At 33.4% G+C, this 27611-nt stretch overlaps 1 protein-coding gene across 1 annotated transcript in view; it reads right to left on the bottom strand.

Annotated features, from left to right (window-relative positions):
- Window positions 1-3175: 3175 nt before the first annotated feature.
- The window catches only part of ZBTB41 (zinc finger and BTB domain containing 41), a 52941-nt gene continuing 28505 nt past the window's right edge, over window positions 3176-27611 (bottom strand). The window contains exons 9-11 of the mRNA XM_023203391.2: window positions 26866-26971; window positions 21765-21853; window positions 3176-9567 (exon numbers count right to left, since the gene is read on the bottom strand). Of these exons, the coding sequence (XP_023059159.1) occupies window positions 8912-9567; window positions 21765-21853; window positions 26866-26971 (851 nt within the window). The 3' untranslated portion in view covers window positions 3176-8911. The remainder of the gene's footprint in view (window positions 9568-21764; window positions 21854-26865; window positions 26972-27611) is intronic.

The raw sequence follows: 27611 nt of genomic DNA on the forward strand, positions 1-27611 counted from the left end.
GCATGTTCATTCACATTGATTCCTCCTGCTTCTTAAGTCTCATGGGACCATACAAAGGGCCCATGATGGATGCCTGCACACACAGTGGGTTGTATTACAGGAAAGGAAGAGTGAATTGGAGATTTGACTGTTTTTATAGTACTATGCCTGGGCAGGGAGGCATCCTATCATCCTTCAAGATTTATACAAACACAATCCTGAGAAATGGCCTATGTAAAAATTAATAAGGGCTTCATATTCTTAGCATAGCCAGCAAGAATGTGTAGGCCTGCTCAGAGCCCATGGTCAGTTGCATCTCTCAACAGGAGCAAGCACTCTAGATGCCAATAATAAAAAACTGTAACCCAGATGGGACAAAGTTTAGGGTCCTATCACATCTGTAAAGTTTTTAGGGATCCAATGGTCTGAGACATGTCAGGCTATCTCTTCTAAAATAAGAGGCAACTTGTACTTTGTATCATTTGGAAAGCCTCTTTAGATTTTGGAGGCAATGCATGCATTATTAAGATACATCTCACCAAACCATTAACCTAGTAAACTCTAAGACTGACATTTTTGAGTGAGGCCTGGAACAAGTAAGATCTCTGCAGCAGGTCTGGGCTGCAATGGCCGAAAACACTCATTCCATGACAATCCAAGATGTGGAATAGAAGCTCTGGCAAGTTTCCAAAGAAGTATCATAGTACAAAATTCCAGGTTTGGAGAATAAGACTATGCCTTCCTCTGCAGAAAATCATCTATCATTTGAAAAGCAAATCCTAATTATGCTACGAGGTTATGGTAGAGACTGAATGCCTCATCAAAGGACTGTAAGTGACTGTGATACAAACTGTTTATTATCAACTATTACCTAATCCAGGGATCAGCAAACTATGGCCTAAAGGGCTGAATCTGACCCATTGGCTATTTTTTTTGTTGTCGTTGTAAATAAAGTTTTATTGGAGCAAGGCCACACCCATTTATTTACATATTGTCTATGACTGCCTTCACACTGCAATGGCAGAATAGCTGTGATAGAAAACATATAGCCTGTATAGCCTAAAATATTTAGTGTCTGGCCCTTTACAAAATATTTGCAAACCTGGGATCTAATCTAAAGGTCCATAACACTTGATGTGAAAAGCAACATTGAGCTATCAAAAAAAGCAGAATCTACAAACCCAGGGCTAAGCAGGCCCCAAATACACAAGTTAAGTGCATTTTACTTGTGTATTTACACAAATAGGTGACTCAGATTTTAGTATCTTTTACTACTTTGCCACTTCTCTCTCTCAAACTACACAGAAAAAACTGGGTATTTCCTAATGATGATTTCACAAGAAAAAGGCCTGATTTGTGGATGAAGCTATATGGTAGGTCAGAAATAAACAGACTTGCACTACAGCCTCTCCTTAAGGGTGGATGGAAATATGCTCAGTGAGAATTCTGGATGGTACGTCTGGTAGTCTACTTCATAAGGAAGAGAACATGGCCTAAGGTAAAGCTCTGTGCTGATTCATGGACAATGGCTGACAGTTTGGCCAGCTGATCAAACTTTTGGAGAAAACAAAATGGAAAATTGGTGACAGCTTGGTCTGGGGAGGAGAGTTATATAAAAGGGCCTCTCAAAATAGGTATAGAAAGTTAAATTTGTGTTCCATGTAAATGCTCATCAGAGAATATCCATGGCTGAGAAGGAGCTCAAAAATCAGGTAAAAAGGACAATCTATCCTGTGGAGGTCAGCTTCTTCCCCCAGGGATCCATTTGCTTGCACATTGAACTCATTTAGAAAGTGGCTATGGCAGCAGTGGTGGAGGCTAAGAATGGGCTCAAGGTGGTTTCCTTGGCCAAAGCTGATGTGATAAGCCCCTGTGGAGTGCCTAACCTGCTGAAAGAGGCTGATGCTGAACATCCAATCATTCTGTTCTCCAGTGGGACCAGCTAACTACCTGTGGCATGTTGTTACATTAAACCCTTTCTATTGTGGAAGGAGCAATATTTTGCCTCTCTGGGATAAACGTATTTTTCTGAGTATAGATTACTATACCTGCCCCCATTATCTATAGATTTATAGAAAGCTTTATCTATAAACCAATGAATATGTGATGGTTTTCACATATGTCCAAAAATTTGTTGCTATCCTCTCTTCAAGACAGGGAGTTTAATTTGTGTCCCTTGCATGTGGACTAGAATTAGTGACAACAGAAGTGATACTATATCACTTCCAAGATTAGGTTATAAAAAGACAACAACTTAAATCCTGGGTACGCTCTCTTTTTTGGATTGCTTTCGGGAAAGTGGTGTGTGTGTGGAGGGGTGGGGGGAAGCAGGGGCGGGCAGTTGCCATATCACTAGGCAGCTCTGTGGAGAGGCCATGTGATGAACTGAGGCCAAGGACCACATGAGTGAGCTTGGAAGTAAAGCCATCCCCAGTGAAGCCTCTAGAGATGGCAACTCTGACTTAACAGATTGATTTCAATCTCATGAGAGACCCTGAGCTAAAACCACCCAGCTAAACCCAGCCTAGATTCCTTACCCACAGAAACTGGGAGGTAATAAATATTTGTTGTTTTAAGCCACTAAGTTTGGTATAATTTATTAGACAGCAATAGTAAACTAAGTATCACACACAACATTGGCTATAATCAGAAGACTCATTTTGCAGAAATGTGCTCATGCCTATAGAATTTACTGGTCTTCTAACACTGAGAAGCAGCTGCTGAGATAAAACAGAGAGTCTATTGGAGGCTCAGTTATGGTGCCAGATGGGGATAAATAACTTGCAAGTTTGGGGGTATCATCCTATAGCCTACAGTTTACACCTTCAACCAACAACCATTTCTCCCATAGCCAGAATGTATGTTTCTGGAAGTGAGGGGGATTAGAGGTAAGAGTGGCCTCTCTCAATATTATACAGAATAACTCATTTCACTAATGAATTTTACTACACTTCAGATTTCTGTCTAAAAAACAGCATAATATGACTACTTCAAGCATAGAACTCATTACTACTATTTGAATTTATATTACACTTAAAATTCATTAGTTTAATGGTTTATAATTTAATATATAAAATATTTCAAAATATATAGCTTATGAGAAAATATTTTAAAATGTGCTGCAGGTTACTTGGTTTCAGAGTACTGCATTCCCATCCTGTGAAAATGTGATTCAATAAAACCTAGATATGCTGTATTAGGACCAAAGAACTTCATGTTTATTTTAAATATCAAAATAACACAAAGAACTAGTTCAATATACAGTACACTTCCTACTCTTCACAGAGAACTGAAATTTTCTATAAAGACATTTATACTTAGGAACATTAGACAACCAAAGTATGTATAAAACTCACAAGATATTTTACACACAGTTCACAATAATTAATTCTGATATTTTAGATTTTTCTGTCATTGCTTTTAAAGTATCCTTAATTAAAAACAAAAATTATTATTTGAGACTGAAAACAAGTTCAAAAGCATTTCTACTTTAATGTACATTGTAAATCCCCATAATCAAAACATTTACTACACAATGTGGAACAGCTAAATGCCCAGTTTTGTATTATTTTCTGGCAGCCACACTCATCAATTGTAATACAGTTTTATCAATAGGGATAAGAAGAGTCCAATTGTTGGAAGGAATCAAAATTTTGTAATTACATCACAGTACATTGTCCAGCTTTAACGCAAGCAGGAATACCAAGCAAAAAAATGCGCAGTAATAATGAGATATATCCTCTTCATTCAATACATCTTTTAGAATCTCCAACAGCAATGCAAGCATTGATTACTTTTCTTTACCTAAGAATTTGACCAGACAAGGTTACATTCTTTGTATAACCTCTATGCTCCAAATATAATCGTTAATTTCTCCTCTGAATATAATCCTTAATTTCTCTTTATGTAATTGGCTGCATAGGCTAAATTAAAATTGTTTTAGGATTTTTCTCAAGATCATAGATTTATGATCATACACAGCAAGTTGAAACATGAAGAGTAAACAAAACATAAGCACTCCCTCTACAAAAACCTTCTTTTTCTCATCTTCCACACATCTTAATCCTATTACATCTATCTTATTAATGCTACTTCCGAAGAGAAAGAGCAGAAAGCATGCTAAGATTATAGGGAAAAGATATCTTAAGTAAAAGTAATTTTACAGGAAATAAGGAGGGGATTCCCTCTACCCTCAAAAAACAAACAAACAAAAAAAACAAAACAAAAAAAACAAACAAAAAACCCCACACTAGAGAAATGTGTAAAAGGGTAGGATATAAGGAAGAACTCTCTAGTTTCTAGAAGTTGTTTAGAAAATTATTCTCACATTATCCCTTATGCACTCTAAGAGCAAGTAGCATTTACTATAACACTACTTAAAGTTTTAGAAATGCTACTTGTAGAGTGTATTTCTAAGCATTTTAAATTTGGCACTGAATCTTAGAATATCCAAATACAACTTTCTTTAAAGTCCTAATTTTTCCTGAGTTTATCAACTCGTTATATATTGGTTGGGATGTTCCTGCTCCTAATAAGAAACTCATCTCAAACCATCACCTCTTGTTCAGTTTTAGGCAAACTGAAATAAGGTCATTCAGTGCAGAGCTGTGTAGTTATGGTTACTGGTTATTTAAAAGAGAGAGAAACTGAGACACAGATACAGACACACTACTCATTTTATTTCACTTGTCAGATTCCTCTAATAAGCATACAGAGACAGGCCTAAGAGTGGCTTCACAGTAACTATAAAGGCCACAACAGATTTTTTAAATGATATATAAATCATAAAAACAAATATTCACACTAACACTTAGTGCCAATTTGCCTATATAAACATAAAGCAACCTAAAAAAAAGAAAAGTTGCCCAACCAGCAGGCAACATAATCATAACACCCATAACCAAAAAAATAAAAAATAAAAATAAAAATCTATTAATCAGTACAATCTAGCAGAATCAACTCTAAGCAACTACACACATTGAAAAGGCACAAAGCATTCAATGAAGAAAAGACTGGGTATAAAAGGACACTGTCAAAGAGCTACTGCTCAAAATCTGATGATTCATCACTGATATATGAGAATGATATGGTAGGAAGAAAACTCAAGCTTATAAACATTATCAGTCTAACTGTGTTTTTAATTTGTTTGCAATTATATTGAAAAGCAACCAATGATAATTACTTATTATTATTAACCCTTAATTAGCAGTTTAGAGTCACCCTACAAAGATGCTTTGACACTTTTTAAGGATGATAGAAAATTATTAGTGTACCTATTTCATTACCTGCCATTGCCTAAAAGGAAGTCACTTAATAAAGCACCAATTTAAAACCATATTTTTGCTACTCCTATTCTCCCAGCAATAAATGCCTTAATTACTTAAATGTATGCAAAGACTACTACTACCTTTACAGTTGGTTAAATCTTGCTGGCATAAGGACCAATCCCTAACGTTAAATGGGATTTTAGGCTGCAAAAAAAAAAAAAAAAAAAAAAAAAATAGGTGGGGTTTCTTACAAAAATAACTTCAACCTGACTTAAAAAAAATTCAAAGGCAAAAATTATTTTGATAGCATAGTGTAAAAAATAGGCTTGTTTAGCCTTTAGTAGTGTTCACTAAAAAAGTAACATTGTATTAATTAAACTAAGGAAAACAGTATTCTCACTTACAATTGGTTTGTCAGTATTACTATTCCCAGAGTATTTTCTTCTGCTCCTATTTTTATACATATAAACACAAACAATAATCAATCTCAGTATTCAAACTAACGACTTTAAAAAAAAAAAAAATCCATTATTCTAGGACTTCAACTGTGCTTCTTTGGACAAATAGTTATTGAAACAAGAAAGAATTTAAATTCTTTTAAACTATTTAATACCTACTAAAAATCTTTGGTGCATTTAAGTCAAAACCCATTAGATTAACACATTTCTGCACTTGATAAATTATTCAGTTTACAGATTAAGTGCTAACTGCTATCTGCTAAAAATTAATTTAAAACAATAAATTATGCTCGCAAAATAAAAAAAAATTTTGAATGAGGCTAAACTTAGTTGCAAGATTCAAAATTTTAAGTACAGTTACAAAATAAATGGATTAGAATTAGAGAGCATTTGTCCAAAATACTCTTAAATCAAATATTACAAAAGGTCAACTGAAAAGAATAGGCCTCCTTTTATACTTTTTGTGCCAACTTTTGTCAAAAGCCTATATACATTCAGTTTGCCCAAATCCATAAGGTTTTCACAATTGTACAATTTTTTACATTTTTGGAAATTAGAGGCAGCAGATTAGTTTCATTTTGTTTTTGTCGTCGTTGTTTTCAATCATCTACTGAAACTATTTCTTTATCAGAATTATATTACACATCTCCCAGACTAGGTTAAGATTAAATGACAGGATATAGTACCTGGCACATAGTAAGCATTCATTAATGCTAGCTTTCTTCTTTCCCTACTAGTAGCTCTGCCACTTACTGACCATGTGAGCTTAAATGAGTCCTTTTATTTTAACCTCAAATTCTTTACCTATAAAGTGGGAATATAGCTTGTTCTTTCTATTTCAGGGCTGGTTATGAGGTTCAAATAAGATAACATATATGAAAGCATTTTATAAAACAGTAAATCACTACTCAAGTTTAAGTTATCTACAATAGTAACTAAATACAATTATATAATTATATTTCATTTTACTAAGAGATGTATTCCAAAAAAGTTCTATGTAAACCAATTCCTACAATTAAATTATATATTTAAAGCATTCGGACATTATTATTAAAAGAACTCTAAAGTAAATACCTTCAAAAATCAAAGTATTCTTTTCAATGTGAAAATGAAATATCTTCTTTTTCTGCCACCAAATGTATAACATACCATATACATACATGTATATAAATATATATATACTATCTGCCTTTTTATAAGTCTAAACTTTTCTACATTAGCTTATATGTAAGGCAGGCTACATTTTTATGTATGATTTCTTTCATTATAGTAAGATTTTTAGTTATAATATTGTCAGTCTTTATGATGAAAATCATAAAGATATGTATTTTTAAAAGTCAATTTGAAAGACTAACAGACTAACAGTACCTCATATAGTCAAGCTCAATCATGTAAGTACCCCAGATATAACATTTCCACACAAAGAAGAATGCTTTAAAAAGGAGAACTTAGTAAGTATGTCCACTAGTCTTAAGACAATTACAACCAAACCTTGATAAATGAGGCTAAACTCAGACTGGTTTTATTATTTATATGAGCTACTTTGGTTAACTGCCTCAATTTTCAACATTTCTTTTGTTTTATCTTTGCTAGTATGGCAAACGTTGCTGTAAAGTACCTTTATTTCTTAAGTGCTTCAGCAACAGTTTCCACCACTACTAATTGGTTAAACTTTATTCATTAAAACTTCATTATTTTATTTGTGATTTTTTTTTTCACAAGGGCTGGGCTAGACTTTACAGTTTACACACACAAAAAAGTGCTTAAAGCAATTAGGAGTGTAAACAAAACTGAAATAGAAAACTTTTAAAACTGCTATTTTCTAGTAGTTTATGTACAAATGACATGCTAATAATAAATCAACCCTGTCTAGTCTAATCTTCAAGCAACTCTATTAGGAAATATTATCTTAGTTTTTAGTTAAAATTGACTTGAAAATATGGAAAGTGCATGTCTTTAAAGGTATTTTATAATTTTGATTTTGTCCTCAATTTTAATTACTGAGGTTTTGCTGTAACTGCTATTTCCTTTCACCAAGTCCTCAACTTTTGTCTCATACAGAAATAAAAATTAAAGGTTAATTACAGACATTAGGCTTTTGTGAAGGCAAAATTAAAGATCTGGATTGCATGTAAATGTGTATATAAGTAGTGGTTCCATTTAATTAAACAATGTTCAGTTAAATTAGGCACAAATTTCATAATTTGTTTGGCACCTTTTCTAACAATTGAACACAAAATATCTAGGTTCTGTTTCCCAGAGTTTCTACCAGCCAAGTAAATGAAACTAAAAGTAGCATGTTTAATTAAATTTCATTTAGTTAAAACTGCTCTTTCCTCAGTGAGATGAAGATATATGCTATATTATATTAACATTTCTGAAATAAATAGTAAAGTACAAAAGGTGAACTTACCTTGAAAAACATCTAGTTAAAACTCTCATATTTTTCATGTAACACATTTTCAGTTTGTATAATTTAATGCCCAGACCTATGTTTGCCTTTCTTATTCATAACAATTGAAGTATAGGCAAAAACCAATTATCTGGATTATTATTTCAGTCCTACATTTAACAGCTAATCTTACATCAGTTAAGCTTTCCGGCTTTGAGTATATCCAAAGTCCAAAGTCCAAAGGATAATGATAACCTAAAATTACAGATGAATGGAAAGACAACACAGAAATATCCAAGACATTCTTGTAAATTCAAATTCCTAATTTCAATTTTAAAAATTTGTATAAAGTAATAATGAATCTTAAGTTAGGATAAGAAACAGTTGTAATTATCAGTATACTCTTAATTCCTTCTTAAAGGCTATATGGTCCTCAAACTTGTTTGTAAGGTGGGGAAGGAAGAAGAAGGGGAGGAATGAGATTAAAGAAGAATAAAAATTTCCACTGATGATTAAAAAAAATACTTCCATAATATCAGCAGCTAATAATTGCAAAAAATTTAAGAAACCATTAAAAGTTAGCACTGAATAATCTTTAAAAATCACAAAAATGTGCACAGAAATTTTATGCCAGAAATTTTGTCCAAATATTCATGTTCAGTAAATAGAGACACATAGTTTTCTTGATTTGAAACTGTTCTGAGGACTTGAGAAACTAGAGAAAAGGAGAAAATAGCAGCCCCACAAATTTAAAAGCTATCAGCTCTACCATTAGCATATAACCATCCAAAAATCTGTGGAATGTTTAGATTTACTCATGAATGATGCTCATTAGTAGAAATATTTTGAACACCAGTAGTGTTATCAAGGCCCAGTAATGTTCCAAGGTAAGATTGTTCTCTGGGATCTAGCATTTGTTCAGGTCGAACTGGGTGAACTATATTTGCAGGTTGAGGAGTAAGAGTATATTTTTCCAGAAAAGCTAAATCCGCTGCTCGTGGATAATCAGTTGACTGTGGTTGTGGTGACAGAATCTCATGAGAAGATGGTGGGAGTGTGGTAGTATGACGCACTAGGTCACTCGGAGTGTCAGGCATCTGAACTGGAACCAGTGTTACTGGAACACATACTTCCGTAGATACATTCTGTAACATTGTCTTGGCTTCCGATTGATAAACTTTGGGCTGGTCCATATATTGTTTTGTTTCTGTTTGAAAGATTTTGTCATCGGATGAGTACTCAACTGGCAAGGATACAAGTTTTTCCTCAGAAGTACTGAGAGGATCATCAGGAGATTTTATTTCATGAACATGGTCAATATGGTATTTCAGCTTGTCTTTCCGCTTAAATGTTGCATTACAGTGCTGACAGTTGAAAGGTCGGGCATCAGAATGAATAACCAGGTGTTTTGTTAATGTCTTCTTAATTCTAAAAGACTGATTGCAAATTTGACACTTGTATGGTTTTTCACCTGTATGAACAAGAATATAATTAAATGTAAAATGTACTCAACTTGATAAGACAATGACTTTAAGTAGCAAACTTCAGTGTGAATACTTGCAAGAACTTGATAATAGCAATAATACTGTATACTGTCACAAAATGCAGACAGTATAGTAAACTGGTAAAAATAAGAAGCTTAAACATCAAAAAGATCTGGGTTTGAATTCTGGTTATAACACTTACTAGTCAAACATTTGAGCAAGCTACCCAACTTCTATGCCTAGTTTTATCATCTGTAATGTGGAATAATAATGATATCTACCTCACAGAGTTGGTAAATGGAATAAAAGAGAAAGTGGAGTAATAGGGCTTAGCACTGCACCTAGTATATAATAAGTGCTTGTAAACTATTATTATTGCTTACTTTTATTCCCATAGCCCTCAAAAAGTTAAACCAAAACATCTGATTTCCTCCCCCACGCAAGGAGGATAAAAACTAAAACAGCAATTCTAATTAACCTGGTTCCTTGGATTAGATGAGAAGTAGTTATCTCTGGCCTGAGGTCAAAATAACAAGAGCTGTTCAGTGGAAAGAACAAAGAAGTTGGACCTGTTTTTAGCTCCCCCTCAGTCAGGTTCTCACACTATAGTTTTGTTTTGTTTTATATAAAACATTATAAATTCCTAGGTTAGCCAGTGTGGTAGGCAGAATGATGGCCTATCAAAGATGTACACACTCTGGTCCCAGGAAGCTGTAGATACTTATATGGTAAAAGAGACTTTGAAGATCAGATTAAGATAAGACCTTGAAATGGGGAGGCCAACAGGCGTACACAGGTGAGTCAAATATAATCATAGGCATCATAGAATATGGCCAATAACTGAGGAAGAATGGGTCAGACAGATGTAACATGAGAACTCAGTCACTAATTGTTAGCTTTGAAAATGGAAGGAGGTGGCTCAAGCCTGTAATCCCAGCACTTTGGGAGGCCAAGACGGGCGGACCATGAGGTCAGGAGATCGAGACCATCCTGGCTAACACAGTGAAACCCCCCGTCTCTACTAAAAAATACAAAAAAAACTAGCCAGGCGTGGTGGCGGGCGCCTGTAGTCCCAACTCCGGAGGCTGAGGCAGGAGAATGGCGTGAACCCGGGAGGTGAGATCCGGCCACTGCACTCCAGCCTGGGCGACAGAGCAAGACCCCGTCTCAAAAAAAAAAAAAAAAAAAAAAAAGGAAGGAGGAAGCTAGAACTAGAACATAAGAAATACTGTGGCCACTCTAAGCTGAGAAAGGCTCTCAGTGTACAATAGGCAAGAAAACGAGAATCTCAGTCCTGGTCCTACAATTCCAATAATTGATTCCTGTCAGTAACCTGAATGAGCAGGAAACTCATTATTTCCTATAGCCCCTGGAAAGAAATACAGTCCTACCAAACACTTAGGTTTCAGCTTGGTGTCAGATTTCTGACCTAAAGAACTATATGGTAATAAATTTGTATTGTTTAAGCCACCAAATTTGTGGTGGTTTGTTAACCGCAGCAACAGAAAACTAATACATACAGAAACACTAATACTGTGGTAGACACAAAGGCATTATTTTAAAGTCAAATTAGAAAATTATATATTGATTGTCACATGAGTTTGTTGATATTTTCTTCTCATTTCTCCATTTGAAACATCATCCATTCTCCTAGTAAATTAAAAGATAATTACATCTTCAAGTTGAATCACTAATATCAAACTATTATTTGTTAAATATTATTGTTAAATATTTTGTAGCCCATTGGAACCTTCAAATCCCACTACCAGAAAATTTAAGACAGACTGGGAGGCTGAGTACCTAGTACTATTGAATTTTTACTTGTTTCTGGACTAACATTATTACTGATGTCATTACAGAGGTAGTGAGACATGAAGCAACACATTATATAGATAATTAACTTTTCAGAAAAAAGTATTTTTAACTGTGTATAGAACACATAGCATCTAACATTTGATTTTACAAGTGAATGCCTATAATCAGAGACAATATGGAAAAGCTCAGAGGAGAGTGCTTTGAAAACAACAAAACTTATACTTCCAAAACACAAGAACTCTTAAGTGCTTTCTATAAATCCCTGGCATCAATACTTGCCATGCAAGGAGCATTCTATAATTTGTTTTTAAATAAGAACACGACCACAGCAATACTAACAACCATCAAGAAGTACAGAATTTACTTTTAAAGACAAAAGTTTAAGTTTTGAGTGTTCTCTGGCACAGGATCAGCATGATGGTCCTTGAGTATCTTCATTAAAAAAGTTTTATAAATGCAATGATGTTTTAAAACTTAGAATAATATTCAATCAGTTCTAGTGAATAACAAATACTTTTAGAAAACTGTAATCCAAATGGGCATATTCCTTTGAGAAGTTTCGATTATTATTTTAAACAACTATCATTTTCAATAGAAAAATCAATTTAGGTTTTTAAAAAGATGAAAATTCATACAGAAAATGTTAACATTATTAAATGTAAAAAGCAAACCTAGAGTGCTTAAAGATACATAGCAGAAAAGGTGAAAACTATCAACTTGATGAAAAAATACAAATTAAGGAAATAAGCTTTCTGCAGTGAGAGTTTCTATAGTAAGATTATGTATTTAACAACAATAATGCAAGTGGAGTGCATCTCAAGATCATAAATCAGAGACATACAGCAACCAAAAGGTCTCTTTCATGACGTACAAAAAGGAGCATTAAGAGTAGAAGGAAATAAACAATACTCAAAGAGATGTAAACTAATAGCTAAAATCATAGAATCTATAAGCCTTTAGAATTTAAAATTGTCATCCACAGAATCACCTTTCTTTAGATATTAAAAATTGATATGTGAAAAATGTACATTAAGAGACTTATTTCAGACTTGATAAGTAGTTTATATCATATCATGCCTCTTACTGATGAGGGGGAAAGATAAAAGATTTTTAAAAAATAACCCCCACCCCCAAATTACTCTTTGCAGGCATCAAAGCACAGCCAAGTCAGCCAGGACCTAAGGGGGCAAGGTCTGGTGACACAGGAAGTATAGAGGTGCTTTATTTTCTCCTCAGTGCACTTTCAGATTCAGTCTAGGGGGAAATAGAGGCCAAGCTGCAGCCCAGCACTTGAGAAAATCTCACTGGAATGGGAAGATAAAAGTTGGAGTTTGGGACTACCAAAGAAGTGAAGGGTCAGGAGCCTGAAAAAGAAGGAACAACAGAGAAATGAACAAAAGTATCTATAATTGCCAACTATTAAAAGAAACATTTGCTGGGTGAGACAGCTGGAAACCAAGAGTCAGAAGGCTACAGGGTTGACCAATATTCAGCAATCCCAAGAATATGGGAGACAGAGATTGAAGTTCAGGACTCACCAAAGTGAGGAACTCTAGTAAAAACACCATGCTGTCAGTAGAGACCCCAATACAATGATGAACTAGGAGAAAGGCAGATCAGAAGTAGCCAGAAAGAGAACACAGTCCTTTCATATTCTATTTGCTAGTGAGAAAAAATTTAAATCTATCGGGAAGGAACACATCTTCAAGAGCTTCTGTAATTTTTAACTCACAAAATCTAAAGTTCAATACAAAGTGACCAGGTATGCCAAGAAACAGAATCAAATGATCAAATGCCAAGAGGGGAAAAAATGCAATACATACGCCCAAAGCAAATATTATATATAAAAGACTGGGACATAAAAATCAATATGATTAATATGTACAGGAAAAAATAGGAAAAGTAAATTTTACCAGAGATTGGAATCTATGGGAAACAAAGGCAACTCTAGAAGAGGCAAAGTGAAGATGTCTAATGTACATGTAATTGAAGTCTCAGAAGGAAGACAGAGAGTAGGCAACAGCAATATTTAAAAAGAAAATGGCTAAGAATCTTTCTAAATAAAAGAAAGACATCAAGTCACAGATTCAATAAACACTACAAACCTCGCAAAATAAAAAACACACACACACACATACTCAAATCAAGGCACACTATAGTAAAACTTCTGAAAATCAAAAACAGAAAAATCTAAAAAAGTAGCCAATTAAAAACAGACATTTCCTTCAAATGAGCAACAATAAGACTGATAGTATATTTTTTTTCAACAAAAGCAAAACAAGTTCCAAAACCAAAAAATAACCTATCTAAAGTGCCAAATGAAAAAAAGCTGCTAACGTAAATTCTACAGTCAGAAAAAATATTACTTATGTGGTAAAATAAAAACATTTTCAAACAGACAATATGGTGCCAGCTGACTGCATGAAAGAGAACTTTTCATGCATAAGGAAAATGACCCCAGGTGGAAGAACAGTCAACAGTAAAGAATAAATACATGGTTAAATCTAAACAATATTAAATATTTAAAACAAAAAAGCAATGTCTTTGGGTTTTAAGAGACATGAAGAATTAAAATACATACAATACATACGAGATAAGAAAGATAAGGGTGGTATAAGGATTTGCAGTTTCTGGAAAGTGACGAATAATTTCAATTATTTTATTTATCTTTTCTAGAAGGTAAGGTAGACTGTAACAATTTCAGAATGCACATTGTTATCCTGGGTAACCACTAAAAACATAATGAAAGAACACAAAATTAAGAAGCTAATTGAGGGTAAAATGACAACAAAAATACTTAATGATTATAAACAAAGTGAAGACAAGAGAAAAAAAGCATCAAGGAATCAATTGTGTAAACAGCATGACGATATATTCAAGCCCAAGTAAGTGAGAAATCACATATAATTTAAATGAACTAAACATACAAATTAAAGGATAAAGATGATCAAAATAGATAATTAAACAATACCAAAAGATACATATCATAAGTCCAAAGAAGGCTTGGAAGTAAAAAAAATATATATTTAATATGAAAGTACCCAAAAGAGTGCTGGTAATCTTTACCATAATAAACAGCAACATTTTATAATTATATAAAAGACCGTTCAATAGAAAGATTTGACTAATAATATATATCTAATACATGTATTATATTACACAGATAATACATATTTTAATATATAACATATATTACATATATCTAATAATATAACCTCAAATTACATAAAGCAAAAAATGAAAAACATCAAAAGAAATAAACAATTTACAATCATGGTTATAGCAGACACTTTCACATAAATCTCTTGGTAACTTACAAAATAAGTGGTAAAAAATGAAGAATGTAGAATATTTGAATGGAATAGCTTCTCTGACAAGAGTAGAATTACGCTAGGTATCAGTAACATAAACTTGCTTAGAGAATCCCCAAATATTTAGGAATTGGATAATACAATTTGAAGTAAACCATTAATGAGAGAATAATTTAGAACAGACAGTAGAAAATATTTTTAACTGAATTATAATGGAAATATGAAATTAAAAATGACGTATGGATTATAACTAAAGCAGTATTCAGAGGACAACATGGCTTTCAAACACATCAATAAACAATAAAAAATACTAAAATTTAACAACTTAGGCATCTATATAAAAAAGGTAGGGAAAGGCAAATTAAATTTAAAAAAATACAAGCTGGTGGCTGATGATTAAACAGGAACAGCTCCAGTCTGCAGCTCCCAGTAAGATCAACGCAGAAGGCGGATGATTTCAGCATTTCCAACTGAGGTACCCAACTCATCTCACTGGGACTGGCTAGACAGTGGGTGCAGCCCATGGAGGGTGAGCCGAACCAGGGTAGGGCGTTGCCTCACTGAGGCTGAACAATGAGAACACATGGACCCAGGGAGGGGAATAACACACACTGGGGCCTGTCGGAGGATGGGGGGCCTGGGGAGGGATAGCATAAGTAGAAATACCTAATGTAGGTGATGGGTTGATAGGTGCAGCAAACCACCACAGCACGTGTATATCTATGTAACAAATCTGCACATTCTGCACATGTATCCCAGAACTTAAAGTATAATTTAAAAAAAAAGAAGAAATACAAACAAAATGGGAGAAATACAAAAGAGAAAGCAGATATGAAAAATAAAATAAATCAACAAAGAGAAAAATCAGCAAAACCTAGTGGTTCTTTCAAAAGAGTAATAAAATCACTAAATCCTTAGCATGAAAAGATATATTACTAGTAACGGGAATGACAAAAAGCTTATCACTAAAGACACTATCATCACTAAAAAGATAAATAACAAAATAGCCCAAATTCTGCCAATAGATTTTACATTTTAGTTAAATAGAATACCTTTAAAGTGAATAAATAAATTGAAAATATGACGGCTCTTTAACGGTCATACTAAAACACAAATTAAAAAACACATTTAAAAAAATCTTCAATTAGGCCCAGCATGGTGGCTCACGCCTGTAATCCCAGCACTTTGGGAGGCCGAGGTGGGTGGATCACGAGGTCAGGAGTTGGAGATCAGCCTGGCCAAGATGGTGAAACCCCATCTCTACTAAAAATAAAAAAAATTAGCCAGGTGTGGTGGTGGGCGCCTGTAATCCCAGCTACTCAGGAGGCTGAGGCAGGAGAATCACTTGAACCCGTGAGGCGGAGGTTGCAGTGAGCCGAGATCATAGTATTGCACTCCAGCCTGGGCGACAGAGTGAGACTCAGTCTCAAAATAAAAAAAAAAAAGAAAAAAACATTAATTAAAACCTTTCCCTACAGAAAACAAACTCAGGAATGTATTCTGTCAATTCTTCCAAACACTAATGAGGAAATGATGCCAATTTTACACAAACTCCTCCAGATAACTGAAAAAGATAAATTATTTCCCAAATCATGTTTAGAGACCAGCATAGTTATAATACAGCCTGTCAGGGACATTACAAGGGAAAAGATATAGGCAATATGTCTTGTGAACCAAAAAAATGTACAAAATATAAGCAAATTGCATTCAATTATACAGGATAATATATCATGAACAGGATACATGCATGTCTGTACATTTGTTTGTGTATTTGTTTGTTTGTTTTTGAATCAAGTTCTCACTCCATTGCCCAGGCTGGAGTGCAGTGGTGCCATCCCAGCTCACTGCAGCCTCAATCTCCCAGGCTAGGCGATCCTCCTGCCTCTGCCTTTAGAGTAACTCAGACTACAGGCATGCGCCACCATACCTGGCTAATTTTTGGATTTTTTGTAGAGAAGGGGTTTTGCCATGTTGCCCAGGCTGGTCTTGTACTCCTGGGCTCAAGCAAACCATCCACCTCGACTTCCCAAAGTGCTGAGGTTAGGGGCTTGTGAGCCATTGCACCCAGCATGAACAAGATATATTCTATCTTCAGTACACAATGAACAGGATGAACAAGATAATATATCATTAGCAAGATACTATATCAAACCAATCTGGGTTTATTCCAGAAATGAGGTTTAATATTCAAAAATCAATCAGTATAATTTACCACATAAATAAAATAAAAAAATATGATCACCTCAATCCCTCAATCAATATAGAAAAAACATAAAATTCAACAACTATTCATGACAAAAACTCTAAATAAACTAGGGATAGTAATTTCCTTATCTATCTACAAAAAACCTATAAATTTATCATACTTAATTGTGAATTATTGAAAGCTTTTCCCTTGAAGATGAGAATAAGAAAATAATGTCTACTGTCAACATTTCTACTGGAGATGTGACCAAAGTAATAAGGTTTTACTTCCCAACCCCAAAAGACAGAGAGAGAGACAGAGAGAGAGAAAGTGTGTTATAAAGACTAAAAAGGGGAAAACGAACCTGTCATTATTCACAGATGACCTGTTTGCATACTTTGAAAATTCAAAAAAAGCTAGAGGCAAACTATAAAATTTAATGAGAAATTTAGCAAGGTCACTGGATAAAAAGTCAATAAATGAATTCAATTCTATTCCTATATACCAGAAACAAAAAATAAAATTAAAAAAAGGTCAAAATGTGATACAAAAATATCAAATGCCTAGGTATAAATGTAATGCAAAATGTGTAAGATAGCTACACTAGAAACCACAAAATGTCTTTGAAAAAAATCTAAACAAATTAATGGAGGTGTTCACAGACTGGATGTTATGATGTTGTAAAGAAAATCAATTAAGGAAAGGTTGACCACAGGTTCAATGAAATTCCAATAATTCCCAGCAAGTATTTTTGTGTGTGGAAATTAACAGACTATTTATAAATTTATATAAAAATACAAACGGACAAAAATAAACACATTTGAAAATAACAAGTTGGCAAACAAAGCACACATATATGATCACTTAATTTACAACAATATGCCAATGAAATGTAGTGAGAAAGGATTGTCTTTCCAAAAAATAGTGCTAAAGCAACTGGATAACCATATGTTAAAAAAAGAACTTTCACCTTTACCTAATAACACAAAAATAAATTATAGAAAGTTCATGGATCTAGATATGAAAGTTAAAATAAATCTTCTATAAGGTAACAGCAAAAAATATTAATGACCTTGGGTTGAGCAAAAGTTTCTTAAAGAGGACACAAAAGAACTATAAAGAAAAAATGATACATGACGTCTTTAAAATTCAAAACCTTTGTTCATCAAAAGACATCATTAAGAGTGAAAAGGTAAGTCACAGAGAAGATATCTATACTATATATGTATCCGGAATGTACAAAGAATACCTACAAATCCATTAGAAAAAGACAGACACTCCAATTTTTAAAAATGAGTAGAAGAATAATTTAGTATTCCATAAAAGTAGATACCCAAATGGTCAATGAGCACAACAACAGGTCCTCAACATCAATACTCATCACAGAAGTGCAACTTGAAGCCACTCTCAGACAGTGCTACGTATCTATCAGATGGATTCAAAAACAACAAAAAACAAAAGCAAAAACAAAACAGTATCAAATGTTGGTGAAAATGTGAAGCAACTGAGATTTTCATACATGGCTGGTGGTGGTGTAAACTGACATAATTACTTTGAAAACCTACTTAGTAGTATCTACTGAAGTAGAACATATGCATATCCTATGAGCCAGGAATCCTAGGGCCATGAATATATACAAGAGAAAAGAATGCATATGTGTATGAAAACACATGGACAACGATGTTCACAGCAGCTTTATTCATAAGAGAACCAAGCAAATATAAACCAAGTATCCATAAAAGTAGAATGAATAAATTGTAACAGTCATATGAAGATGAAAATGAGAAGAAACACATTACTGTCATAACAGAATCCATACTTAATATTAAGTAAAGAATCCAGAAAAAAAGATTACATACTACATGATTCCATTTACATGAAGTTCAAATAGACAAAATTAATTTTTGGTGCTATTAATATAAATCAAAATAGTCATTATCTTTGCAAGGAGGTTACTGACTGGGAGGAGCTATAGAGAATCCTTCTGAAATCTTGGTAGTATTTTATATCTTGATCTGAGTAGTGGCTACATTGATGGATTCATTCATAAAAATTAACTGAGCTGTTTGAGATTTGTGCACTTGTGTGCTATGCTTCCATTAAAAAAAAAGCTTAGAAAGAAAATTCACCTTGAATAAAGAAATCAGTCAACATTAAAATCAAGTCCTAAATTTGTGGTCATCTTTACGCCAATTTAATGAATATGTTTCATCAAGACAACTGTTAAAGAATAGATGTAATCACTACATTCTGAGGATTGAACAAACAAAACTCATGATTAGAAAAAGCTATCTGTAGAAGAAAATCTTATATATATTTTCCAACTAATTTATCTAACTGTGTGGTTTAAAAATCAAAGAAATTAGAGAAGAGTCATAGGAGAACATAATAAATTTATTTTTCTCAACAAATATTTATTGAGTGCCAAACTCTTCACAAGCCCTAGGATATGCACTGATTGTACATACTCATATGAAGCAATTAGGTGTACTGAACTGGCCAAAACTGAAACAAATACATCTTATTGTTTCTCCAGATGAGCATATGGAGAAAAGACATACTAACAGAAGAAAAAAAGATATAGAGGAAGTCTAGTTAAGTAAATTCTAAAAACCAAAAATTTAGCAATATATATAAATAACGAACTAAGGGTATCCTAACTAAGGAAAAACAATCTGAAGAACAAAATTTTTCTGGTCACCTGCTATGAGGGTAAGGATGGTTCAAAATCCTTCACCATTTCCTAGATGAACTATTCCATAAAATTACTACCTAATTTTACTCTAATTCTACATTTGGCAATTTTCCTTCTGATTAATAAACTCAGCAATTCTGCTTCCTTGATAAAGACACCCTAGCTAGTAAACATTAATATCTCATTTTCTAGAATGTAAATTAATGACATTCTGGCTAATCTATTCCCAGTGTTTACTGTGAAGAATTACTCACAATACTTACAACTCTCAATGCACAGATAAAATTGAGTTTCTGAACCTATAAATCTCAAAAATGGACTTGGAAACATGGCGACCATTTCTTGCAAAAGCCACTCTGTGAAGTCCTGTCTGGGTAGACTGTTGGTCACTTTAGATTGGGAGTTAGTAAATAAAATTTTATTGGAACACAGGCATGCTTCATCTGCTTACACAATGTCTGTGGCTGCTTTCACACCACAACAGCAGAGCTGAAGGATTGTGACAGAGACCATTAGCTTGCAAAGCCTAAAACATTTACTATCTAGCAGCCCTCAACAAGTATTTGCTGAGTCTTGCCTTCTAATATTGTTCCCTCTCATTTCATAACAGCCATAATCTTTGTCTTATTCCATCACAGAGCTCATGTCCTCAATTTTTTTTTTCTTTTCTTTTCTTTTTTGAGACCGAGTCTCGCTCTGCCGCCCAGGCTGGAGTGCAGTGGCGGGATCTAGACTCACTGTAAGCTCCGCCTCCCGGGTTCACGCCATTCTCCTGCCTCAGCCTCCAGAGTAGCTGGGATTACAGGCGCCCGCCACCACGCCCGGCTAATTTTTTTGTAATTTTAGTAGAGACAGGTTTCACCGTGTTAGCCAGGATGGTCTTGGTCTCCTGACCTCGTGATCTGCCCATCTCGGCCTCCCAAAGTGCTGGGATTACAGGCATGAGCCACCGCGCCCGGTCATGTCCTCAATTTTCAAAGGACAGAGAGACTTGTCTTCTAATTCCAATTAACTGTGAAATATCCAGAGATTGATGTTCCACATTGTCACTGGCTACCAACCAATCATTATAAATCAGTGTTTTTAAAAATTTTGATGCAACCTAGCCAGCAATAAATTTCTACTCTGGAAAAATTCTTGAAGTTGTACAATTCTTAAATCATCAATGGTTTGAAATTAACTTTCTATAAGTTCACCATCTCTTTCAAGTCATGAGTTCTTTAGGTTAATTATTTACAAAAGATATGGAAGATACCATTAAGTTTGTTTCCTCATTTTACATGTTTATTTATGCTCCCCCAAATTATGCCTTTTTTTTCATTTGGAGGGGGGTCTAACTTTGCTTTTAACAGTAGCACTGTATCAGTAGTAAATCCTTTACTGCAACTATTTGCTACTAATATTGCCCAAATTCAGTTATTTACTATTCTAATATTTACAAAATCACTTATTTTTCTCTTCCAGAATAGCAGCTTGACAATCCGAATTGAATATAAAACAAAGCAGGCATAAATACATAAATGGGTTTGTTTCTTAAGGAAAACAAGGTTTTGAAAATGTTAATTTACATGTAAAGGCAAACAAGGCTTCAGACAATATATAAGAAAGAATATAACGTATTCTGTATTTCAAACTGTAGTAACATTCCCAAGGGAGAAAAAAGAAAGATTTTGAAAATGACAACTTCTGGAAAGCAGCTGATGCAAAGCATTCTACTATAACTACCTATACATCATGACTGGCTATGTAAAAAGGAAAATGACACGATGGTAACTTTGTAAACAAGACAATGAGGTCATATTTGCATTACTCTTTGAAAAGAGAAGAGAATAAAAGATAACAAGGAATTTAATCTGAAGACTTAAGGAAAGCCTTCAGAAAGCGAAATAAAGAACCATAAGACAATCAGAAAAGGGAAAATTACAAAAATTAAATATCCTATGGATAAATTTTTCTCAAGTTTTATAAAATATTTAAAAGTATTGAAGCTTACATAATAGAGAATAGAAGATGAGTATATTGTTCAATCAGGGCATGAACTTCAACATAATAAGTAAAACTCTTAATGGGGAAAACCAAAGAAATTTAACCAAGAACAACAAAATTTAAATATCTATATTTTACTTCTGATTACACATTTTATATATATATATATATGAACTACCCATTAAAATTTACCTGAATGCGTTCGAAAATGCATTTCCAGACTTGATTTGCCTTTAAAAATTTTCTTACAAACATCACATTGATGAAATGTTGCTTTATATCTAAGAAAATAAGAAGATTTGAGTTTTTCAATATAATTTTAATAACTATGACAATATTAACAATTATATTAATAACTAACATAATGAAAATAAGTTGCAAATTCATTTACAACTGTATATATTATTCTCACATTAACAAAGTAAAGAACTCCAAAGAAACATGGAAATACTTTTAATGTGTTGAGCTTGCCTCTGGTTCTTCCTCTTCCAGTTACATCCAACAAACGAATCTATAAAAAGAGGTCCGTAGATTTTCAACTGCTTTAAGTCACTGAACTTTTATTATTACTAGCTATCCAAATATACAAAAAGAAAAATTGTAAGGATAGAAACAGATCAAGAGTGGCATAAAGGGGAAATGAAGAGCTATCTAGAAAGGGACATGGCAGAAATTTTGTGGTGATGAAACTATTCCATATCTTTATCACAATAAATCTAATGTGATTGGATTTATTCCAATCACATTAATTGTGGTGATGATTACATGACTTGCAGAATTATACACTAAAAAGAATGAATTTCACTTTCTGTAAATTACACCTTAACTAAATTTAAAAAATAGATGCTCAGGCTGATTAAAAAGCATCTGCAGCAATTTCAAAACCCGCATTTATCAAAAGGGTGAAATTGCTCTCATCGGTTTGTGTCCTAACAAAAAATTGTAAATTTGAACTTATAAATAAAATAAATTTTATACCTAAATTTAAAAATGAAATTAGTCCTTTATTTTTATTATAAAATATTAGACAGAAATAAAGCAATGTTACCAAAAAATTAACTTAGTAAGCACCACAGCATAGTGCCTAAGAAGTGTCTGAATTAATAGTTCTCAACTGAAAATTTTATTGTGATAATTTGAGATATTTATAAAATAATTATTATTTAAGTGGCAGTTATTGAGAAAGCCACATTATCTCACCTTGGAAGCAATTCATATGGAATGAATATACGGCAAAATAATTAAATCAAACCTGGGCCACTTAATCTTCTGTAAAACAGTTTGCTCTTAACATACCCATTGAGTTTTACTGGAAATGTTTAGAACATTGTTACCAATACGAAATAGCAACATACTATGCCTAGGATTTCAAATGTCCCTCATTTTTCAATTTATCCAACCCCACATTTGTAAGACAACATGCAAAGGACTCTCCTATAGGAACTGAATTCTACTTGATGAAACAGATGGTTGTTTTTATTTTCGTTAGAGACAGGGTCTTGTTCTGTCACCCAGACTGCAGTGCAGTGGCATCATAATAGCTCACTGCAGCCTTGAACTCCTGGGCTCAAGCTATCCTTTTGCCTCAGCCTCCTGAGTAGCTGAGACTACAGGTACATGCCACCACACCCAGATAATTTATTTTCTTTTATTGTTTTGTAGAGACAGGGTCTCACTTTGTTGCCCAGGCTGGTATCAAACTCCTGAAACAAACATTTACACAGATAATTTGGATTTTGTGAATTGAGGTTGTCAGTAATAACCCTGGCAAAAGACTCCTAACCAGTATGCTTAGTTTACCTTATTCCATTCATATCCATGGTAAATATAAACAAAGATACATGGGCACACAGAGAAAGAGGAAGCAGTACTCGAGTGGGGGCAGTTTTGCCACCATAAAACATGTGGCAATGCCTGAAGACGTTTTTGTTTTCCACAACTGGGGATAGGAGAATAAGTGCTACTGGCATATAATGGGTAGAAGTCAGGAATATTGACAAATATCCTACAACACACAGGAAAAGAATTACTTGGTCCAAAATGTCAACAGTGTTTGGGCTGAGAAACCTTGCTCTATACTATGAACGAAGTGATATTTTCAACACAAATATGCACAAAACACTTTAACTTCCTCACAGTGGACTTAGGATAAATTCTGTAGGGCCTTGCATGGCTAAGACCCTATGAAAACATACCTTGTCATTATCACATGGATGCTAAGCCATACAGATTTTCAAGGAAGGAGAGGATAAACAATTCCAACTGAAGCAGAGATGTCAGTAAAAAAAGAACTTAAAAATGCCTATTGGATTTGGCAACAAGGAAGTCATACTGGTAACTGAGCAGAATAAGATCAGAGGTCAGATTGCAACATTGACTGGAATGTGAAGAAGTGGTTACTGAGGTAGTCACCATAAAAAAGTTTAGAAGCAAAGATTAGAAAAATAATTGGTTGGAGGGGTGTTAATCCTTAGCACTCTTTGATATGCTCCCAACCTTTAATCTTTATCCATAGCCCAAACTTCATTCCTGAGATTTAGACTACTATCCATCAAATTTTATGTTGACAATTTATATTGAGCATTTCAAAGTCAATAAATACCAAACAATTCATCATTTCCCTCTATAAATTAATCATCTCTTCTATTCTCTTATCTCAGTGGCTGGAATCATCCACCCAGGCTTGGAAATAGAAATCATCCATGACTGCCCTTATTCCCTTACTCCCCAAAGTCAATCATGAAGTATTGCTAACAAGGGCCTAAATATTTTTCAAATAAATATTACTTTTCATTACTAATGCAACTCCTGAGTTTAGTCCCTCATTATCTTTTTCTCAGATTATAAACAGCTGTCTAACTGGTTGATATACTTGCCTCCAGACTTATCCATCACAAATCCAACCTCCATACATCAGTAAAAGCGATATACCTAAAATACAAATCCAGCAGTGTCACTCCTTTGTTTAAAATTTTCATTGGCTTGTTAACATGTAGAATGAAGCACAAGTTCCACAACATGATACATAGGGCTCCATATTCCAGATCTACCATCATTAACCAGCCTTTGCAAAAAAGTAGAGTCTACAGATTCTAGTACCTCAATTATCTAGGCCAGCCGATAGGGCCACAGGCCTGTTAAATAAAAGGTGATGGTAGGTCCCAAAACTCCCACAAGATCAACATTTTTTTCAAAATAATAAGACATTATCTGCCTTTTTTACTATGCTGACATTGACACTATGATGCAAATGGAACAGTGGGTAAACTGCTGGTACACTGCTAGTATCTTACTTAGCTCTAAATAAAGCAGTAGTATTAAAATTTACTAATAGTTGTATTCTTTACTACCATATATTCACAGAAAGAAAAAAATGTAATAAAGGAGTAAGATTATTGATTTTATTATATTTTGCCCTTTCAGGCCTTGGCCTTTTAAATATTCTCTGATAAAATGAGAAGTACACATACCAAAACATGATGGTTGTCTCAAGGAAAAGCACCTCTCAAAAATGAAATGAAGTGAGCTGGTCACTTCAAGACAAACAACCAACAATGTTTGCTATCAATGATAAAATCTGAGCTTTCAAGCTAATATAAGAACTTTGGAATACTTGTATTTACCACTGTGATCTTGACAGCTTTCCAGTACTCCTTTCTGAGAGACTGGAGGCAATATTAGCAAATGTGATCTGTTAATAGTATGCTGTGAAATGTGCTAATATTTGGAAAATCTGCATAACTCAGTGAGCCCATATTTTCTCAATAATAAACACATGATCTTACAAAATTATCCATGGTAAAAAAAATCCATTCAATGTACAAGAGACCAAGAGATTGAATGTAATAGAGTGTGAAAACCTCATTAATCCTATTTCACATTCCACCTTACAACTACCTTTAGGAAACTACCACTTGTTTAGCTTTAGTGTAGTAATAAAGAGGAATATCTATAATTACCTGAGAAGACTATTAACAATATTCCTCTTTTTTTGAACTACATATCTATGTAATGCTGGGTTTTCTTCATTGCTTCAACCAAAATAACATATCACAACAGCTATGACAATGCTGCAGTCTTCTATTAAGCCATGAGAGATTTATAAAAATGTAAAGTAATGTTGCTCTTTTAATATTTTGTTTTGTAGTTATTTCTTAAAAAATCGCTATTTATGTTAGCATATGGTAGCAAATGAATCTTTGAAAATTTCTTATTTCTAATGATTCAAATTATTTATTTAAATAATAAGTTATATTTTTATATTATCTTACATTTATAATTTATATTAAGATATATTAATATATTAAAATATATTCATATTATATTATTATATAATTTATATATCTAAAAGCTCCTGTGCCAAATAATTTGTAAGGTTATAAAGAAATCATGAAGAAAAAAAAGTTACAGGACCTTTGGAGTAAGTGAGCCTGTATTTTTAAGTCTATTCGCACAATGAATTGAAGTTACTATTTCCTTTTTTAAACAGCATATCTTTATATCCCAGCAATACTAGCATTCCTTACATATACAAAATACAAGAGTTCAATGAATACATTGATTCAATGAGTGAATCATCGAACAAAATTAATGAAATAAATAATAAATAAACCAATACATGAAAACGTAAAAAATGATTACACATCAACACTTTCTACTACTCTTTAAATTGGTCTTTGATTTACTACATTTATATATACTATGTACATTTTGCTAATCATGCTCAGGACTATTAAGTTAAGTCTCTTGGCACTTTAGAACATGTCTGTTGTTTATCATTTGCCCAAATGCCTAATCCAAAAACATGAATTACTTGAACATTTTACACTTAGCGACTAACCTCAGTTAAACTTGGATATCTAAATTATATTAAAAAGCTGATGTTCAAGATGGCACATAGCACCTTTAAATAAAATAATATTTTAAATGCTTAGTATGATTAGAAACAAGTTTAAATTCTGACTGCAAACATTTCCTAACAATTGCTGTCTTATTAAGTATAACACATAGTCAGTATATTTAGCTCTCAAAGAGCCTCAGCAACCAAATGCCAAGATTTTTTATTAATTATTGTTAACTTGCATGTCACCTCCCTGGCCTTTGAATTAACTGAAAACAAGGAGAAAAAAATATGCTTGCTGAATTCTTTTAGGTCCATAGAGATGCTACAGAATGTAGAGAAAGACAACTGGTTAACCTAACTTCAATTTAAACAAAGTAAATTTAAAAAGTTACAACTTTCCTCAGAGACTTAGCCAACGTAAATTATGAAACATTTTGCTTTTTCACTTACTTTTGCCACACTTTCTCTCCAAGGTGTACACTTTTGTAATGAACAGTGAGATGATCCCTACGACCAAAACATTTTCCACATTCTTCACACTGATGAGCTTTTTCACCTTAAAATAAAGACCCAAATATTTTGATTATAATTACCTTTCAGGTTTTTATTCCCAGAAACAAACTATCAAACAGTAAGATCACATGATGTCAAATATAACAGGAAAGTAAAGCCACATTTTATTCTGCACTATTTGCTCTATATTCCTTACTCAAATAACTTTCTTCAAAAAATTTATGCTTAATTTCATGGATGTGAATCTTTTCCCCACTTGGAAAAGGAATCAATAGCCTCTTGCTGTACAATTCAAATCATACCTTTCAACGGAACAGAGCAAGATAAATGAAACTGCTTCAAAACTTAGGAATTTTAAATATATACATATATATATATCTCCAACACCTCAAATTGATATACATTAAGATGAGGCTGTCTTACTGTTTATAAAAAGGACCCAAACATTTTCAGATCTTTGTACTTTTAAAAGATTTTTCATCTGTGAGGATTTCTTATGTTTGCGATGAGCCAAAATATAAATATAATGAAAAATTCTACATAAGTCCAATTTCTCATCTCTATTCTTACATTTACTTACAAAGGCTTGGTTTTAAAAAAACAATCACTGTCTCAATACCAGTGTGCAATTAAAGCATGTGGCCTCTGACTTAGAAATTAAGAATTCTCCTCCTAAAAAAAAA

This window comes from Piliocolobus tephrosceles, chromosome 1, assembly GCF_002776525.5.
Source record: "Piliocolobus tephrosceles isolate RC106 chromosome 1, ASM277652v3, whole genome shotgun sequence".
NCBI lineage: Eukaryota > Metazoa > Chordata > Mammalia > Primates > Cercopithecidae > Piliocolobus > Piliocolobus tephrosceles.